The sequence below is a fragment of the Linepithema humile genome, chromosome 4 (genome assembly GCF_040581485.1).
Source record: "Linepithema humile isolate Giens D197 chromosome 4, Lhum_UNIL_v1.0, whole genome shotgun sequence".
Classification (NCBI taxonomy): Eukaryota; Metazoa; Arthropoda; class Insecta; order Hymenoptera; family Formicidae; genus Linepithema; species Linepithema humile.
Window position 1 is genome coordinate 6,709,129 of NC_090131.1, and position 20,160 is coordinate 6,729,288.

Genomic DNA, 20,160 nt, shown 5'->3' on the forward strand with positions numbered 1-20,160 from the left:
AGAAATGTCTAAACAATTAAGATAATAGCAACACAAGCGTTATTGAATGATTCTATTTAAACTTGGAGCTATAGAATAAGTTGCTTTTAATGAAGATATAAGAACATTCTCCAAAGTCATATAAAAAAATTAAAATTTTGCAATCATATTCATTGTTCATGCAAAACTTCAGTCACGCTTATGCAGGTAAGTTTTTTAATTCAACATAGTTTCATAAAATTAATTTAAAAAATATATAAAAGAAATTTCTATATTTATAAAAATGTTGCAAATAAAAATGTAATTTTCCGGACATTAACAATAAGAAAGATATCTAAAATTCACACCAACGCCAATATGTGCAACGAATCGATGTAAAAGCTCCTTTGACTGTCATCATGAAACTACCGTCTTCAAATGCAACAATGGAAAAACAGTTTCAAAGAACTAGTTGCTTACGTTTCCACAAAACTTGCAAAGAAAGATACTACTTTTGATCATACAGTCATAGCATACTGTCTTGCAACTTATAGATAATAATTTCATAATTTTGCGATTTGAAAGGGCAAAAGCACCTTACTATCTTACCATATAATCATACAACCATAGCATATAATCAATTCATAGAACAGAATTTCGTAATTTCGCAATCGATCGCAAATGACCCTCAGCGCTTTGACATCATTTTCACAATGCACTCCTGTGAACAATTTCAGTCAGTGCTTATCACACGGAGCGTGCGTAGAGCCTAGCATTACGCGCACTTAACATTAAAATTCTAAAGCGTTGACGCGCCTTGTACCTCACGACGATTGACTTTCGCTTTTACAAAAGCGTAAGACGTAATAACTGTAAGACAGAATGAATAAAGTTGATCATTTTATTCAGAATTCGCAATATAATGTCATTCGAATACTATTAAGTATCGCCGGTCTCTGGCCCTATCATTCAGCAGTCAGACGTTATGTGACATATGTTGTAACGGCATTGATACTCGGATCCGGATTTACATTTCAGGTATATTAAGAAAAAATGTCCTATCATCCTAAAATACAATTCTATTTGGCTTTTATAATTTATAAAAAAATATCTAAATCAAATATTTATTCGGGAAAATTATATTGCAATATCTACAGTAAATGTGTACAAAAATTAACTTTGATTACTTTACTTTCATTACTTGAATACGCTTAAACAACTTTTTTAAATGTGAATATTATAAAACTGTTTAATTAAAGTTACGGCAACTATTATGTGATGTGTTCGTAATATAACATAATCTATGAAAAATGCAGATAATGGGTGTTATAAAAGTTTGGGAAAATACTTTGGAAGTAGTTGACTCTCTGCCGTTGTTACTTTTTGCTGTAGCGAACATATTTAAATTGATCGCTCTGGTGATTAAATTACCCAAGGTGTGTTAATAAAAATTATGTTGCTTATACCAACAATTAATAATTAAAATAATACTAGTAAGCTCCTAAAATAATTGCGTAATTTTGTATTTAAATTTGCTGCAATTGTAGATAAAATTACTTTTAATAAAAATACAAGAGTACTGTGTTTCGTCAAAGTCGGATGGAGAATATAAAATACAACAGTCACATGCAACGTATGGACGAAACTTTGGCATTGTTTATATAAGTGAGTAATATCAGTGGAGTGTAACTGTAATATAATGTTACAACATCACATGTTACACATTTAATCCTGTAAACAGTTTTAAAAGGCAATTTGCAATTTACAATATCTTCGTGTATTCTGAAAAAGCATTTAACTTTTATAATAATTATGACTCTTTAATTTTAAAATAATTGTATATGGTAACAAATTATAATTATAATTCAAAATTTAAAAAAAATTTAAAAAACCCAATGTTTTCATGTTTATTAGGTATCATACTTTTTCATGACATCTTGCTCGTAATTACAACAGGAATGGGTGGATTTACTCGTGCAAGATACGCAAACAGAACGTCAAATAGTGGCGTTTTTCCCGGACTACCTTACCGCGTTGATTACATGGTTGACATAGACACGAATTATATGCCAATTTTTATACACACGCATACGTGTCATATCGGTTATATGGCGCTAATAATAATATGCGATACATTTTATTTAACATTGGTGGAATACTGTTGCGGTTTATTCGATGCATTAAGGTAAATTTGATAAACTATGTCAACCTGATAATGCATAACAATAATTTAACAAAATAACCAAGAAACTAACTAACTTGTCGAATGCAATATTTGTTCTAAATTGTCTTTTTTCTTAAATAATTATAATTTGGAAAATAATAAAGTGTAGATTTCGACTGGAGCACGTATACGACTTGAAAGACAAATACAATGGTTTGTCAATGTCATCAGCAAAAAATAAATGTTATTCAAACGTGGCGTACAGCATTCGGAGACATGCAGAAGCAATAGAGTGAGTAATACACATATGTGTTTATATGAATATTCATCAACTTTGAGAACAATAATAATAAACTAATATTTTTGTACATATTATGCCCAGGTTTGTCGCTATTTTGGAATCGGCATATAGTGTACCTCTCTTTATACATGTAGGATGTTCCGTATTAATAATGAGTTGTATAGGATATCAGGTACTATATTGTGCCTCTAATAAAATGTTTCACATGGCTATATAACACTTTTTACAAATTTTATACCATACATACGCACATTATTTTTTAATTTTTATTTTAATTAAATAATTATTTTTGAAATGTCTCCTCTTTTTACTTATATCATTATATATGACTGCTAATATATTTACATATTTTTTTAGATTTTAACATATTCGGGAAATCTTAGTCACCTTTTGCACCACATTAGCTATTTGAACGGGCTTATAATCAATGTATTTTTTGAGAATTGGCAAGGTCAGAAAATTATAGATTCTAGCGAGAAGGTGTTTGACTCCCCGTACGTTGTACACAATCATATTATATTGTATACAATATTATACACAATATCAAAAATACATTTGCAAACTATGGAGTTGTGATAAAAGACTTCAAAAATATATCAACATAATCGACAAATAAGTAATGAAATAAATCCAAACTCTTATATAATTTACAGATATAATGCAGAATGGTACAGTATGCCAATAGAGACAAGAAAACTTCTTGTGATAATAATTATGAAAAGTGAAAAACCACTGACACTAAGTGCAGCTAATAAACTCATCGTGATGTCATACGTGACTTTCAATGCAGTACGTATAATTATCTCATAATTGTTACATACCATTTTTTTTATAAAAATGAGAAAACTTTGTTCAAGATGATGCGGATGTCGATGTCATACTTTACGTTATTACGATCTATGCAGTAAAATGCGTAATAAACGACAATTTTAGATTTACGTTTTATGATCCATCACATTTCAATATTTGACAGTCACATCTTTATTCAGGTAATTGAGTCACTGTCATTGTAAAAAAATTATTAATTTTTAAATAAAAAAAATTATTTTAAAACCAGAAGTTTGACCTATCACAAATTATTAAAACATATAAGTATAAAAATTGTTTTATTTTTAATTATTATGTTATTATTAACAATTATTGCTATATAGTATTATATATTTAGTTAACACATCTTTTCATACTCTATAGTTTTGGTGAGTAGAAAAACTATTTAAAAAGAAATAAATGTTTGAAAGAATTTTGTAATGAACCGTTATACATATGTAGTGCATAAAAAATGTAATTCTTTAACAAATAATACACATACACTTAAGCCAAAAATTTGAAAGTTTTTTACTAGTAGTAATAGAACAAGCTGTTTACAGCATGCTTCACTCATGTCTTGAATCTGTATCTTTATTCTTTTTTTATATTTTTAATATCTGTGGTAAACAAAAAAAATTTATTTAAAAAACCTACAAAATGATTTTCTTACACTTTCTCAAAGTAAATATAAATTTTAAAATTGTACTTATCATCGGTATTTTATAATCTGTGACAAAAATAACAGCTGTATATAATTGACATTTTACCAGATTTTTTTGAAGTAATCGATTGTTTGTCGATGATATTTTACGTCATAACATTTGAATTCTGCTATATAGAAATGTTCGATAACCTATGTATTATTTTATTTGTTTGTTTTTTTGTTTATTTTTATTTGTAAATGCTGAATAATTTCTAATATTTCTATAAAAATTAGATTTTTATTAAGCAAATAAAGTTTATATATGTAAAAAGTTGTTTTTAAAAAAACCGTATTATATTTTTTAACAAATATTTTTCAAAAAATAAATAAAAACTTCAAAGCGCACAGCAATTATTTTTAAAATATTTTAAACAAAATAAATCCAGAATTAAATAAAATACAAGGGTTAATTGAAAAATTCCCGTCCTAACCAAGAAAACACATGTTTTTGGGTGGAAAAAAATTTATTTCTTAACGTAGTCTTCTTTCAACTTAATACATTTAGTCCACCTTTTATCTTAACCATTCAAGCCATAAAAAAAAATTATTTGTCCAAACCCGCGCGCTGGTTGCCGCGTTTGCTGACAATTGATCAAAAACGCGTGCGGCTAGAGCATGAATTGAAATTCGAATCCGCTCCTGCATCCCTCCTACTTACCAGATCTGGCTTCCAGCGACTTCTTCCTCTTTCCAAATGTGAAAAAATGGCTTGGTGGAAAAAATTTGAATCAAATGCTGCCGTAGAACACACTGTAAATGAGTATTTTTCGGGTTTGGACAAACAATTTTTTTTTTATGGCTTGAGTGGTTGAGATAAAAGGTGGACCAAATGTATTGAGTTGAAAGGAGACTACGTTGAGAAATAAATTTTTTTCCACTCAAAAACATGTGTTTTTCTTGATTAGGCCGGGAACTTTTCAATTGATCCTCGTACATATGTACAACATTTTCACATTTTATAAATTTTATATTCGAACTATTTCTAAACCAAACAATTTCCAAATTTTTGGACCAAAAATTAGTTTGAACAGGTTGAAAAATCCTAATTATTCGACAATTATTCATTATAATCTTCTGTTCAAACTGCTTGACGATCTGAAATTTCCGAGCATAAATTTGAAGAAACATATAGTAATAAAGATGCTAATATTGTGATGCACTGTCAATATTGCTATATGTCAAAGTTTTCATGGCATTAGATATCGCTACGATAAATGTGTGTTTTCAACCGCTTAAACCTTTCATCATTCTAAGAGAATAATCGGTTCTGCAAATGTCTGTAATTTCTCGCGACCATATCTCATTCGCTATACACTGTTTTCTCTCTGAGAGAATTTTTTATCAGACAGAAAATCGCAAGGCAATATCGGCAGTAAAGTAGTTGCAATCGAGTGACTAAAATGGATACATCAAACGATGTCTTTCAGACTCGATTATATAGACTCAATCGTGTATTTCTTTCATTGCTGGGGCAGTGGCCTTTTCAAAAAAATAGAGAGAGACTAGCTATCTTTATTGCAATATCGCTTGCTGGTATAACTCAAGCTATCGCGCAGGTATATTGTCTACTTTGCAATCTTATTAAAATAAAAATTTATATTTCAAAATTTGTATTTGATATTACAAATTATATTCTTAAAAATTAAAAAAAAAAAATATATATATATAGTATATATATATATATATATATATATATATATATATATATATATGTATATGTATTTATAAATGTCTAAAATTCTAAGTAAATACAAAATAATGACGAAAAATTTTAAGGCATATTAAATTTTTATATTTTGCGAAACGTATTTTTTGTTTTAATCATCTTTATCTTGCTACGAATTATGGATTCAAGGCACTTGCCTTATTGACGTTACGCGGCGATCTCAGCGCAACGCTCGAATGTATACCACCTCTTATAGTAGACTGTGCTTGCATTGTTAAGCTGACGAACTTACTGTGCAATAGAGAGAAGGTATGCAGATATAATCGCAATATCAAATGTAAAGTTTAAAAATGTGACAACAGTTCTGAAGAAATGGAATTTCAAGCCGTAGATTAAGATACTTCTTATACACATACAAAAAGATTGGCAATTGTGGACCATCAGAAGCGAATTCGAAATTCTACACAAGTTTGCCGAGAATGGAAGAAGCATTACAATCGGCTATGCCAGTAAGATATTGATAACATAATTTTTATGCATTAAAATTAGAAGAACAATTATACTAAAAAAATTCACTAATTAACTTTGCATGGTTTGCTTATGAAAAAAATTATTACATTGCGTTTTCAAATACCGGAATTTAATTATGGCGCACAAAATTTGTTCAAACATAATTTTTTTAAGTGTTACTGAAATTCAGGTGGTATGTACGCATTCGGCAGTCTCTTTTCATCTCTGGCGATACTTCCGAAAATACTCGGCAGAAGTGTGGCTTCTAATTATTCAACACGACCAGTGGGATTCCCGTATCATGTTGAATACTATATTGACCTCGAAAAATATTATTATCCCATATTAATTCATAATTATCTAGCCGTTGCCATTCGTCTTACTACCGTAGTCGCGTCCGATACGTGCGTGGCTATATTGGTGCAGCATTGTTGCGGACTATTTTCAATTGTCAGGTATGTATGAATATGATAATTCAAATCGATTAATATAAAACATTTTAAAGTTTCGACTCTTTCCTATCGCTTCTCAGATATCGGATGGAGTATATACGAGAATCTATAGAACAGGATAAGGAGTTGTCCTGTTTTGAGGAAGATGATAAGATTTATAAGAATTTCGCGTATTGCATTCGAAAACACGAAGATGCCTTACAGTTAGTACATATTCTTGATGATGACTTGCATGATCGCAAGACATGCAGAAATTTTCTATTTGTGTAAAGTATATTAAAAAAAGACTAAATAATTATAAACATTTTTCTTTAAATAAGATTCGCAAACTGCTTAGAGACCATATATACAAAAGCATTCTTCGTGGAAGTCGGCTTAATTATAATGGCTATGAGTTTGTCGGCTCTTCAGGTTTGTGATAAATATCGCAATAATGGTTAATTTTGTAATATACAATTTTTCATATAATTTTTTATGATAAATAAAATACATAAAGTTATCTTATCTCGTAAAAGTTCAATGTTTTATTATGCTGTCAAAAGAAAGTAGAAAAGAAGGCCTATTAAGCCGCTCCTGTAATAAATAAATAAAAAATTTTTATAAAATTATCTTATAAAAATATTTTATTTGATTTTACGCAATTTTGTAAGTACTAATTGTGAACATTAAAATCATTATATTTTGAAATATTTAGGCAACTAGTGAAACTCTCACTCTGCAGCTTGCAATCCGACATAGCGGTTTCATAATCGCTCAATTATTGCATTTATATATCGCATGCTGGTTAGGACAACAAATAATCGATTATAGCGATTATATATACACATCAGTGTAAGCCATCTAAATTATAACGTATAGAAATACTATTGATCAGATTTAGTACAAATCTTACAAATAAGCGTAGAAAAATTTTCATTAAAATCGCATAATATTAATAAGATTTTTAATACTAGTTACCAAGGTAAGTGGTATGAATCACCACCCAAATCTAAAAAACTCTTAAATATGATGATGCTGAGGAGCGCCACACCTTGTACATTGACTGTAGGCAAACTCATGGTTCTTTCTCTTCCGAGTTTTAGTGCGGTAAGACTTTATCGCAATTTTTTTATATATTTATTGATGTATTTAGAGAAAAACTAAAAAGAATAAATATTTAATATTTTTTATTATTTTTATGGAAAGAATCAAACGTTTATTATATTTAATTTTTCTAGGTCGTTCGTGTATCTGCTTCGTACTTCACCGTCTTGCAATCTGTACAGTAATCTAGAATTTTCAAAAATTTTTCTGCTAAAAAGTACAAAATGGATATATAAGAGTGTATAATAATTCGTTATTTATGTAACGGTATTGTTTATATTCATAGAAGAGTAATTAAAAATAAGCAATACTTACAAGTAGATCTTATTTTAAAACAATTATTTTTATTTTTTTAACTTTTTGTAACTAAAAATAAAACAAGTATAGATCTTGGCGAGACAACGTCAACAGGTAAAGTAAAACGCCTTTGAGAAGAACCATAAAATTACCCTCAATGTAAAAGAACTATATTCTTTTTCACTATCGTCTGGCCTTACACTGACTTTCTCTACTCACAAATAAAACTTTCATATCTCTCTTTGTCTTCGTCAAACCGACTAAAGTGATCACGACTGTCTCTGCTACTCATAATTATGCAATTTGTATAAGAAAATGTTGTAATTTTACAATTGAATGGATCCCTCTGAATGGATTTTGCGAACGTATTATAGCAACATATGTATTTTGCGGCCTATGGCAATCAACATTAAACAGAATTCTCAATATGCATCTGATCTATATCCCGCGTTGACTGAATTTCTTGAAATAATAGCAGCGGTACGTAAAAGGCAATATGGATAAAAACGATCAGTTTTTTCAGAATTCGTATTACAACATTCTTCGGATACTATTAAGTGCGAGTGGTCTATGGCCTTATCACTCGAAAAGCAGACGTTGTGCGATATATTTTGGATTTTTGCTCATACTCGGATCCGGATTTATATTCGAGGTATAATATTTAACGCCTGATTATATCTCAAAGCACCATGTATTTTTTATCATTCTCACTTTACTAGCTTATTATTCAAAAAATTTGAAGATTTTTGGAAAACTTTCGCTCATAAAATATATCGAGCGTTCTTCTTCACTTTATATATTTCACAATGTATTTAAAAAAAATACTTTTCTTTACTTTTTACTTGCAATAATTATATTACAGTCGTGACATGTAGAATACGCGGATATATACAGAATGCACGTGCACACCATGATTTCAGCTGATTTGCTACTATAGCAGAGCACAAAATTAATATAAATCAAGCGGTGCGATCAATCGCAGGTGCAATTATTACGCGAACAATTTAAATTTTAAATCTGTGCCGGATGTAGGTGCTAGGTGTGATTGAGGTTTGGCCAGATTCGTTAGAAGTGGTTGACTGCTTGCCGTTATTTGTTCTCGGTGCAGTGTCAATGATTAAATTAATCTGCGCGATATACACGTTGCCTGAGGTGCGTAAGCAAAAATAACAATAGATTATTCTAATTGTGTCGAGTTCGAAATAAATGTCGCAATAAGCTCGAATAATACAAGCAACGCAATATCGCACTTAAATTGTCTTCGAGCTGTAGATTAAGATACTTCTTATAAAAATGCAAGAATATTGGTATTCCCCGAAGTCGGACGAAGAGATCAAAATTCTACATTCATTTGCGCTATACGGGCGTAATTTGGGCTATGCTTATGTGTGTAAGTTTACAGCGCAACACAATAATTGTATGAAAGACATCTGACAAATAAGATACATATAAAAATTACACAAAAATGTTCTTTAAAAAATTGTAAAAGAATAAATCGATAATTTCTTACAATTCCATTAAAAACTTTATATCGGGAAAATTTATAGACAATAAATTGAAGATTACTGCTTTATGACACTATGATACTTAGATAACTCTATTGTAAAACAATTTTTGAATTTATTAAACAATGGAAAAATGCTTTGATTGTTACGACAATTATGCGAAAAAATGAATATTGCTATCAATGTTTTTTTCATAGTTTATAGAATAAACATTAACGAATAATTTCTATATGTATCCTATTTATCAGACAACTTTTGTACAATACTATGTTTCTATCTATCTAAAATGCATCTTCGTAAAACTTTATTATACACTCTTTTATTTTATTTTTTATTCGCAATAATACTTACAAATAATAAATGTCAGAAAACACGTTTCTTAAATTAGGTATCATAGTCAGTCATACCTTTGTTTTTGTATTATCGACGTTGCTAACTAAAATTTTCTACGTGGAACCCACCGAGAATAGTAGTTTGAGCAACGCGCATGGTGCGCAAGTAGGATTACCATATCGCGTCAATTATATGATTGATCTAAATACATACTATGTACCAATTTTCATACATACCGCCATGTGTGATATATTTTATACGATCTTAATGAATACATTCGATGTCTTATATCTCACACTCGTCCAACATTGCTGCGGTTTATTTGCAGCTATGAGGTGAGTCAAATAAATTCTATATTTCTCTGAAATAAAATATTCACTCTATTAATGTTCCCACAATATTTAATTGCAGGTATCGCTTGGAAGGTACACTTGAATTTGAAAAAGATGGCGATAATTTAATAACCACGAAAAATAAACTTTACTTAAATATCGTGTACAGTATTCGAAGGCACGCAGAAGCAATAAAGTTAGTTTTTTTTTCACTCATTACTCGTAAAAAATAGTGACTTAAGCTATGTTTTTATATGGTCAGATTTGCTACGATTACGGAGTCCATACACAGGATACCGCTTTTCGTGAACGTCGGTGCCAATATATCAGTTTTAAGTATTTTGGGATTTCAGGTACACTCATAATATTTTACAATTTTGTGTCAGTTTTTATAACATGGAAGTACTTTTTCAGGTGATAACGAGTACAGAAGATGTTAATCATATGCTAAAATATGCTACTTATTTAAGTGCGCTTCTTCTCAACACATTTTTTGTTAATTGGCAAGGTCAGAAAATGATAGATTCCAGCGAAATGGTGTATGAATCCGCGTACGTTTCATAGAAATAAAAGCAGGAATGTTTTCAAAGTGATAAATTATGTAAAAATGTTTGTCGTAAATATGTATAACAAAGTGAACAAAACAGTGCACAAAAAATCAAGGGAATTAAAAAAATATTATGGTTCACATAAACATTCTTATAAAATTCTACCTAGATAATATAAATATAATACATTTGCAGATATAAGGCAGAGTGGTATAATATGCCAATAGCGCAAAGAAAACTTTTCATCATGATTATGATGAGAAGCAAAAATCCGTTAAGAATAACTGCAGGCAATTTCGTCGTCTTGTCATACGTAAACTTCAACGCGGTATGTAAAATAATATCACCTTATTAACACAAGCACAATTTCGCTATCAAATGAATAAGATTTTATTTATTGCGATTTAAGGTGTTACGTGCGTCGTCGTCATATTTTATGCTTCTACGATCGATGCAATAAAAATTTTATATATAATAAAAAATATTTAGAAGATATATTTATACGCTTGTTTAATAAATAACTAATTCACTTTATTACCCATATTTTGCTACAAACATATAAAATGTACCTTCCAAAAAATTTTCTATACAATTAAATAAAAACTATACTATAGAAGAAATTAAATCTATCTTTTTAATAACACGACAGTTGCTAAATCTCTCTTATAAAAATTCATCAACTAAGTAAGTAATAACTAATAAAAGTAATAATAAATAAAAATACAATATGCAATAATTTTTTTATAACTAATGTTGTTTATTAGAAAAAATATTTAGGTGAGTCTATCAATAATGTTTGCATCGTATATTTTAAAGAAAACTATTTTATAAATTTTATATATCTATTTACTTCTCAAATGTCAAAATACAATTCTAACTCTATTAGCAGCGTATACTTTTTTATTATTCTTTATAATGTAACTTTAATTTCTAAACAATATCTATACACATATACAAATGTTGCAAATAAAAAATTGAACTTTTTTCAATATTAACTTTTTCAATATTAACAAAAAAAGCCCATTAATGCAGATATAAGAATATAGCACAAAAATTCATAAATGATAAGGTCTGGCCAAGTTCCAAAAAAAACATTCCAATATGTTTATATTTTAATAATTATCTAAATTTTTAATATATCACCAACATGAAAAGTAACTGATATGTTATTCAAGGTGCAAATTCAAAATAAACATACATAAAATATTCATAAAATGTATAAATAAAACTGATCAAAATTTGATTTAAAAAAAATTTAATTAAAATAACAAAATATTTATTAAAAAATACAAAAACACTTGGCGCTGCCAACGGGCTTTACCCAACCCCCCCCCCCTCCTAGCGCAACCCTTTCACGCCATTTCCCCCTTTCCCCCCCCCCCCCCCCCGTCAAGAAGCTCCACCACTCCTCCACCCCTTTACATCTTTACACCTATAGTATTATGAAACAACGAAAATGAGTAATAATGTAATAATAGCATGATTAATTGACATCATGTAATTAATTGACATTATGTAAGTTAACATGTTGTTCGGTGTGGCATATACTATGTGTTTTTATAAAATTTTTTATATTTTAGTTGCTACAAACCCCCGAAAAGTCGACTTTGTGCGCGCAGGATAAGAGACTTAGTAGTGTCATTTTCTGAACTTTGCCAGAGATTCTTTTCCTGACTTAGTAGTGTCGTTTTTTGAACTTGGCCGGAGACACTCTACCGCGTCTCCTGATAAATCGATAAAAACTCTTTTGACATTACAATATCGCTCGGATAGTTTTAAGTGTCCTTGGTCTATGGCCCTTTCAGTCTACAGTCAGACGCTACACGATATACCTCATAATGGTACTGGTACTCGGTTCGGGATTCATGTTCCAGGTATGATAAAAAATATATTCTACCTAGAAATATTATACTATTACTTTCATAAGTAATAAAAAAAATATAACAATTAAAAATTATTTCAAAAAATAATATCGCAATACCTACGACATGCGTATATAAAAATTTACATTTGTTTTTACATGTGAGTGTTCTTAATATCATTAAACGGTTTAATTAAAATGATATGTCATTCTTACATATTATTCGTAATGTAATAAATGAAAAATACAGATAATGGGGATAATAGACATTGGGCAAGATGTTTTTATGCTTCTCGATAATATCCATTATTATTTCTTGCTGCATTGAGCATATGTAAAACGATCTCTATGGTGTATATGTTACCCAAGGTATGTTAACAAGACTGGCGTATTGGTCATGCTAATACGTAATGTTAAAAAAATAGCAATAGCATTACAAACAAATTTTATGGAATTGTATTTGGATGTACTTATAATTGTATTATGGATTGTACTTAAATACTGTCCTTGAATTATAGATAAAATTATTACTGATAAAAATACAAGAATATTATCTTTCCTCAAAAGCGAACGAGGAATCTAAGTTATATAACTCGCACGTGCTGTATGGACGAAACTTAAGCCGCGCTTATACATGTATGCAGAATGTAATAGTAATATAAAGTAATAATAAAGTTTTCAGCATATATTTCTGTATGCATTTGATCTTCTAAAATTCCGTCAAAAAGAATTTGGCATTTTACAATAATTCCAATTATCTTTAAAAAACATTTAATTTTTTGTGATAATTATAACTCTTTATAATCATTAAACATAATACTTGATATTTTTTAAATAAATTAGATATTATACTTAGCCACAGCATTCTTTGGAATGTTACAATGTTATTGACAAGGCTTATACGTACAGAAACCACAAAGAATGATACATTCTCTAACGAAATAGCCAGCGACCAAGTAGGAGTGCCATATCGAGTTAATTATATGATTGATGTTGATACATATTATGCTCCAATTTTTATTCACACGGCTGTATGCTGCGTATGTTATGTATTTCAGGAAATTGCCATCGATGTCCTGTATATAACACTGATCGAACACTGTCGCGGTTTGCTTGCAACTGTTAAGTGAGTCAAATAAATTTTATTATTTTACAAAATACAAACTCGAGTATATACAGCCTTCCAAAGTATTCATATTTAATTAATTTGTATCACCGTAAATTAATAAACAATTTATTTATTAAATTTAAAATGTAATTTCTTAAATTTTGGATAAATATATGTTTCAGATATTGTTTAGAAAATGCATTGTCCAAAAATAATGGTGATGTTTCGATAAAGATGTCTACAAGAGATCAATCTTACTTAAATGTGATATACATTGTTCGAAGGCATGCAGAAACAATACAGTACGTATATGATAATATAAAAATTAATAAATTGATAATATAAATTAATATCTTTATATATGTATATTACACGCCAGATTTATTAACCTTATAAATACAGTATACAGTCCATCTCTCTTCCTACATGTAGGATACTTCACATTATGTTTAAGTATTCTAGGATATCAGGTATTCATCAAGTATAATTTACTTCTACACAAATTCTCTAATAATTCTTTAATAAAATTAATTATTTAATTTAATCATTAATTATTACATATTATTACCTACTTATATGTTTTTATTAGCTACTAATAAATGCCGACAATTCTAATGATCTTGTAAAATATATTTGTTTTATGAATTCATTTATAATCAATATATTTTTTGAAAATTGGCAAGGTCAGAGAATTATAGACTCTAGCGAGAAAGTATTCGAATCCGTGTACGTATAATATCAACAATACATTTGCGAAATTACGAGCTATACAGACTCATAAAAATGTTACCATGTAATAAACAAGAAAACACAATGGTATAAATTGCGCGAAATTTTCAGATATAACACAGAGTGGTATAACATGCCGATATCTACAAGAAAGCTTCTTTTGATGATTATGATGAGAAGTATAAAGCCAATGGTATTAACGGCTAGTAAACTCATGATACTATCATATGTAACTTTCAACACAGTAAGTAAATTATTTTCTAATAATCAATATAATTTTTGTTTATTATAAAATTGTATAGTACTGTATTATTCCTTATAAAAATAAAATTTTGTTTAAGATGATGCATACATCAATGTCGTACTTCATGTTACTTCGGTCTGTGACGTAAAAGTTTTAAACATAATAAATACATATATATATTTGTTTAGATTATTAAGTTTAAATTTGGCGCGGTCTATTTTAGCGAAAAAACAAATAAGTGTCGCGTAAGCGAGCGAGCGTGCGCGCAGAGATAGAGTTAGAAAGATGTCGCGAACAATACAGTACAATTTTTTTTGAGTACCACGAGTTCTTATTTTATATTATTAGTCATTGTATCAACACGTTTCAATAAACTTATAATTCACAAAAAGAAATTGTATTTAATAAGATAAAGGCCTTTAACAAGGCCAGGATCGCATGGACGCAAAACACAAATACAGAAGAGTGGCGTCTGTGAAAAAGAATTATAACCTAACGAGTTATAGTTTCGTACAATATTATTGTTCATTATACTTTAATAACTAGCCGATGTTAAATAAATACTTAGATAAAACTGAATTGTTATTTTTGATATAGAGAAAGATTATTTTTAAACAAGGATTCCACATTAATTCATGAAAAATTATTATGTAAATATTTGAAGAAATTTTTGACAAACGTTATTTTGAAGAAAAAGAAGTGTGGTAGGTGTCGCCATAGGATGCATTTTAGAAGATAAAAAATTATTTTTCGAAGTAATAACACATGTCGAAAATTTTTTTAAATATTTACATAATAATTTTTAACAAGTTAATATAAAATACTTGTTTAAAAATAATCTTTTATTATAATCAATATATATACATATATATCAATATTAGAAATAAAAATTTCCTTTAAATGCAGTAAATGTAATTATTTTATAGTGATTTTTAATCAATGTTACAATGCTATTAAACATTTCTACATCATTTTTATATGTCTTATTTATCAGATAACTTTTGTATTATGTTTCCACATAAGATACATCTTCGCAAGACTTTATTATGTGCTGTTTTAATTTTTTTTTTCGCAACTGTACTTACGCTGATAAATGTTTAAAAAAATGATACGTTCCAAATTAGATATTGTACTCAATATCAAATGTTGTACTCAATATTGTACAAATATTGTACTCAATATCAATCAATAGCAATTTTAAATATTATAGAATTTTTTAGGTATGCTTGAATTATTTTATAACATTATATCAATATCAATTACGTAAATACTTTTTCAAATAATAATAAAAACAAAAGATGTTAAACATATTGCTGAAACATTATTTATTTAAATACGCTTCTTCTCAACACATTCTTTAATATTGATAAAACTTGATTAATAAACATTGATAAGATTAGAAAATAATAAAATGTAGCAAAAAAATTATGAATCTGTACACGTTTGATAGAAACAAATGCAAAAATATATTTCCAAAATTGCGAATTACGTAAATGTTTATTACGAAATGTACGAAATAGTACATAAAAAAAAATAATAATTTAAAAATGGTACGACTTATGGAACTATACGTCCTCCTACTTCACTGTCGCCAATGTGATATATTCTTGAAATTAAACTTACATAAGCTGTATATGAGAATGTTGAATAATCAAAGTTTTAAATTTCTATTACCAAAGTATGTTTCAAATATATTTTAATAAAACTAAATGTGAAATTTTATCTTCAATATTTACAACATCCTTATGTATCAATACACACACATACAAATATCAGAAATAAAAGAATTTTTCAATATTACAAGTAGAAATAGCATAGAAAACCAACGTCAATGTGTATAGCAAAGCAATAGCAGATCTTTCAGATCTGTCGTCTTCAAATATAGCTATAGTCGATTCCGTACCGTTGTCATTTCTTGGTATAATGGTCTTGTGTAAAATAAACATTGTTTATAATATTCACAAAGAATTAGTATAAAAGATATTACTTTCAAACGTATATAGTAACTATACAGTGAATATAATCTTGCAATTTGTAGGAAACAATCTTCCAATTTCGCAATCGATCGCAAATAACCCCAAGTGCTTTGACATCGTACTCGCAGCACATGTGTTGACAATTTCAGTTTGAGCGTATCACAAAGACGTACGCACAGCAATTGCAATTTAAAGGAAATTCTGAATAAGAAGTTTTCATACTCTATATCCTGCAACAATTCCCTTTTACAACAAACGTAGATAAAAGAAAATGAATAATGTTGATCGGTTTTTTCAAACATCGCATTACAACATCATTCGAGTATTATTAAGTATCTGTGGTATATGGCCCTTTCATACGGTAGTCAGACGCTACGTAATATACGTCGCAATAGCATTGGTACTTGGATCCGGATACATATTCGAGGTACATTACGGAAAAATGTCTTGTCTTCAAACATTGAGATTATTTTCTAACTTATTACACTATGGAAATCGAATATTATTTCAGAAAATTATACCATGATATATGCGATACGCGTACACAAAAATTTTCATGCGCTTAACAAAATGAAATATGATTAAACGATTTAATTTAAACTATATGTGATTGTTATAACGTATTAATAATATAATCAATGGAAAATGTAGATAATGGGTGTAGCGGAAATTTGGCACGATACCTTCGAATTAGTCGATTCCGTGCCGTTGATATTTCTTGGTATGGTGGCTATGAGCAAAATAATCTGTGCGATATATACGTTACCGAAGGTACGTTAATAAAAGTGACGCGATTTTAACATATAATAATTAAATATAATAGAAATCGTAAAATAACTATGTAATTGTATTTAAATTATCCTCGGATTGTAGATAAAAATGCTTTTAATAAAAATGCAAAAGTACTGTCTTTCACCAAAGTCGGATGAAGAATATAAAATACAACAGTCGCATGCATTGTATGGACGAAACTTGGGCATCGCTTATACGAGTAAGTTTAACAATTGAGTGTAACTGTAATATAATTTTATAACAATAACAAATTTCAAATGTATTTTTATGTCCGATAAATAGTTTTGATAAATAGTTTTAAAAGACAATTGGCGATTTATAATATTTTTTAAATATTTTGAAAAAGGATTTCACATTTTATAATAATAATGGTTTGTTAACCTTAAAATAATTCTATTTTTACATGGCAACACAATATATTTATAATTCTAAATTTCAAAAATTCCAAAACCTGACGCTTTCATATAAATTAGGTATCGTACTTGGTCACGTCGCCATTTTCCTATTTACAACAGCATTAGGAAAATTTACCGCTAAAAAATCCAAAGACAGTGTTTCGTCAACAGTGAATAATCTCTATCCAGGAATACCCTATCGCGTTAATTACATGGTTGATGTAGACACTTATTTCGTTCCAATCTTTATACACACGACCACATGTCATATTAGTTATATGTTGCTAGTAGTTATATTCGACGCCTTGTATTTAACACTGATCGAACACTGCTGCGGTCTATTCGCGGCTTTAAGGTGAGTTTGAGGAATTATTATTTGTGAAATACAAAAATAACCGGTCGTATTACTTGTCGAGTGCAATGCTTGTCGCGATTTTAAGAAATAATAATTATTTTGTTAATGAGAACCTTTAGATTTCGACTGGAACACGCATGCGAATTCGAAAACGATGATTATACTTTGGCACACATGACAACGTCAAAAGAAAATAAATCGTATTTAAACGTGGCGTATTGCATTCGGAGACACGCAGAAGCAATACAGTGAGTACACATTACATGTTAATATGGAGATATAATATCTTTAAGAATAATCGTTATAAATTAACATGTTTATGCTTATTACATCAGATTTGTTACTATTTTGGAATCAGCATACAGTATGCCTCTTTTTATACACTTGGGAAGTACCATATTAGAATTAAGTGTAATAGGATATCAGGTACTGAATTGTACATGTAAAAAAAATTTTTGAACAGCTGTCTATTACTTTTTGAATATATTTTATAGGACACGCATAAAGCATTATAACAATTATTTAATAAAATTGGATAATTATAAATTGATAAAAAAAATAAACAATTTTTACTTGTGATTAGTAACATGTCGTTATTTATATAATTCGATATCCTTCAGGTGATAACAAACTTGGGAAACCTTAATCTCGTTTTGCATCATAGTAGCTATTTGAGTGGGCTCTTAATCAATGCATTTTTTGAAAATTGGCAAGGTCAGAAAATTATAGATTCCAGCGAGAAGGTGTTTGACTCCGCGTACGTTTTATAGGATATCGAGAATACATTTGAAAAATTGCGAATTGTACTGACTTTTAAAAATGTAACAAATTAATCGGCAAATCAAATGCATGGAATAAATTTAAACTTTCGCAAAATTTACAGATATAATGCAGAATGGTACAATATGCCAATAATGGCAAGAAAACTTCTTATAATGATCATGATGAAAAGTAAAAAGCCAATCGTAGTAAGTGTCGGTCATAAATTCATCGTGTTGTCATACGTGACTTTCAACGCAGTAAGTATTTCATTATTTTTTAATTATCAGATGCCATTTTGTTTTAAAAATAAAAATATTTTATTTCAGATAGTGAGGATGTCGATGTCATATTTCATGCTACTACGATCTGTGTAGCAAAATACATAATGGAGAATATAACATTTATATATTATCGTCCATCACCAATTTCAATATTTGACAAGCACATCTTCATGCAGCTAATTAAGTCAATGCCGATTGTAAAAAAATAATTAATTTTTAAGTTAAAAAAACTATTCTAAAGCACTCTAAAGCAAAAAAGTTATTCTAAATTATTCTAAAATTATTTTAAAGCAAGAAATTTGCATTAATCTGTCACAAATTATTAAAAAGGTAAGAAATATAAAAATTGTTTTATTTTCAATTACCATTATTATTCTAGATATATTTTTTCATGCTCTAAAGTTTTGGTAAATAGAAAAATATTTAAAAAATTAACATTAGACAATATATTTTCTAATGGATAATCATACGTACGTAACACATTGAAAACGTAATTCTTTGAGAATTAATATATCGAAATAAAATATTCGTAAGTCTTAATTATCATTAATATATGGAATACAGTATGAATTTCAGTTATTAATACATGAGAAAGCTCTCTTACGTTTAAGAAAACTCTCTTATGGTAAAAAAATTCTGCAAATTCAGCATCTACAGCTTGCTTGCAGTTATCTTAATTGACATGTAACTTTTCAACAGCTTAATGGAGATCACTCACGCAGAGACTAATACCACTGTCCATCGGTTCTGAAAGGCCGATGAGAAAGTCAAATTATTTATTTGCTAAAAACACCATTTGATTGATTTCAAATAATAATTTTCGCTAGTATGTGCTCGCGATTATTCATGCCGAGTGCGTTAGTAATCTAACTAACTTGTTTTATCAGCTATCAATAATTTTCAAAACGATAATAAGGCATAATATTACAAACATGTATTTAAAAATTTGTAATCCGACGATATCAGCGTAATCCAATTGCTGACCCGTTTTCGAGAAA

General features: G+C 28.7%; 4 protein-coding genes, 1 long non-coding RNA gene and 1 pseudogene across 9 annotated transcripts in view; 4 read left to right on the forward strand and 2 right to left on the reverse strand.

Annotated features, from left to right (window-relative positions):
* Window positions 1–598: 598 nt before the first annotated feature.
* Window positions 599–8,378, forward strand: LOC105677629 (odorant receptor 4-like). Of its 3 annotated transcripts, XM_067353516.1 has the most exons (10): window positions 3,077–3,212; window positions 3,281–3,412; window positions 5,789–5,908; window positions 5,991–6,108; window positions 6,300–6,564; window positions 6,642–6,764; window positions 6,882–6,972; window positions 7,256–7,392; window positions 7,515–7,647; window positions 7,779–8,378. In XM_067353516.1, exons 2-10 carry the CDS (start codon window positions 3,368–3,370, stop codon window positions 7,827–7,829), a joined length of 1,083 nt encoding a protein of 360 aa, XP_067209617.1. In that variant the 5' UTR covers window positions 3,077–3,212; window positions 3,281–3,367; the 3' UTR covers window positions 7,830–8,378. The 3 variants fall into 3 exon arrangements, with proteins under 3 accessions (XP_012231789.2, XP_067209617.1, XP_012231792.1); XM_012376366.2 differs by lacking the exons at window positions 5,789–5,908; window positions 5,991–6,108; window positions 6,300–6,564; ... (3 more) ...; window positions 7,515–7,647; window positions 7,779–8,378 and adding exons at window positions 599–996; window positions 1,275–1,394; window positions 1,506–1,623; ... (2 more) ...; window positions 2,505–2,595; window positions 2,781–2,917 and having other exon boundaries at window positions 3,281–4,144; XM_012376369.2 differs by lacking the exons at window positions 3,077–3,212; window positions 3,281–3,412 and adding an exon at window positions 4,310–5,489.
* Window positions 7,013–7,808, reverse strand: LOC136999450 (uncharacterized). The gene is made up of 3 exons (XR_010889818.1): window positions 7,519–7,808; window positions 7,276–7,424; window positions 7,013–7,134 (listed from the first exon to the last, which is right to left on the reverse strand). It is a non-coding gene; the product is annotated as an uncharacterized lncRNA (long non-coding RNA).
* Window positions 8,379–8,437: 59 nt separating the features above from the next.
* On the forward strand, window positions 8,438–11,193 carry LOC136999446 (odorant receptor 13a-like; annotated as a pseudogene).
* The window catches only part of LOC105677632 (uncharacterized), a 30,485-nt gene continuing 20,326 nt past the window's right edge, over window positions 10,002–20,160 (reverse strand). The window contains exon 19 of the mRNA XM_067352919.1: window positions 10,002–10,140. The gene's annotated coding sequence lies outside the window, so the exon portion shown is untranslated. The remainder of the gene's footprint in view (window positions 10,141–20,160) is intronic.
* LOC136999445 (odorant receptor 4-like) lies at window positions 12,210–15,480 on the forward strand. The gene is made up of 4 exons (XM_067353569.1): window positions 12,210–12,533; window positions 13,579–13,646; window positions 14,469–14,601; window positions 14,699–15,480. Exons 1-4 carry the CDS (start codon window positions 12,498–12,500, stop codon window positions 14,747–14,749), a joined length of 288 nt encoding a protein of 95 aa, XP_067209670.1. The 5' UTR covers window positions 12,210–12,497; the 3' UTR covers window positions 14,750–15,480.
* LOC136999430 (odorant receptor 63a-like) lies at window positions 16,656–19,528 on the forward strand. 3 transcript variants are annotated; one of them, XM_067353507.1, is made up of 9 exons: window positions 16,674–17,004; window positions 17,229–17,348; window positions 17,451–17,568; window positions 17,843–18,119; window positions 18,230–18,367; window positions 18,455–18,545; window positions 18,740–18,876; window positions 19,003–19,138; window positions 19,208–19,521. In XM_067353507.1, the coding sequence occupies exons 1-9, from the start codon at window positions 16,849–16,851 to the stop codon at window positions 19,253–19,255; spliced, it is 1,221 nt and encodes a 406-aa protein (XP_067209608.1). In that variant the 5' UTR covers window positions 16,674–16,848; the 3' UTR covers window positions 19,256–19,521. The 3 variants fall into 3 exon arrangements, with proteins under 3 accessions (XP_067209610.1, XP_067209608.1, XP_067209609.1); XM_067353508.1 differs by having other exon boundaries at window positions 16,683–17,004; window positions 18,239–18,367; window positions 19,208–19,516; XM_067353509.1 differs by lacking the exons at window positions 18,455–18,545; window positions 18,740–18,876 and having other exon boundaries at window positions 16,656–17,004; window positions 19,208–19,528.

What these genes read in the sequence shown, in the direction of transcription:
- LOC105677629 (XM_012376366.2), top strand. Translation starts at nt 841, where the DNA reads ATGAATAAAGTTGATCATTTTATTCAGAATTCGCAATATAATGTCATT. An exon ending in CTTTGGCATTGTTTATATAA is followed by an intron (nt 1,624 to 1,872) that starts GTGAGTAATATC and finishes CATGTTTATTAG; the next exon opens with GTATCATACTTTTTCATGAC. An exon ending in AGACATGCAGAAGCAATAGA is followed by an intron (nt 2,415 to 2,504) that starts GTGAGTAATACA and finishes TATTATGCCCAG; the next exon opens with GTTTGTCGCTATTTTGGAAT.
- LOC136999445 (XM_067353569.1), top strand. Translation starts at nt 12,498, where the DNA reads ATGGTACTGGTACTCGGTTCGGGATTCATGTTCCAG. An exon ending in GTTCGGGATTCATGTTCCAG is followed by an intron (nt 12,534 to 13,578) that starts GTATGATAAAAA and finishes TATGTATTTCAG; the next exon opens with GAAATTGCCATCGATGTCCT. An exon ending in GGTTTGCTTGCAACTGTTAA is followed by an intron (nt 13,647 to 14,468) that starts GTGAGTCAAATA and finishes CGAAATTTTCAG; the next exon opens with ATATAACACAGAGTGGTATA.
- LOC136999430 (XM_067353507.1), top strand. Translation starts at nt 16,849, where the DNA reads ATGAATAATGTTGATCGGTTTTTTCAAACATCGCATTACAACATCATT. An exon ending in AGACACGCAGAAGCAATACA is followed by an intron (nt 18,368 to 18,454) that starts GTGAGTACACAT and finishes TTATTACATCAG; the next exon opens with ATTTGTTACTATTTTGGAAT. An exon ending in GAGAAGGTGTTTGACTCCGC is followed by an intron (nt 18,877 to 19,002) that starts GTACGTTTTATA and finishes CAAAATTTACAG; the next exon opens with ATATAATGCAGAATGGTACA.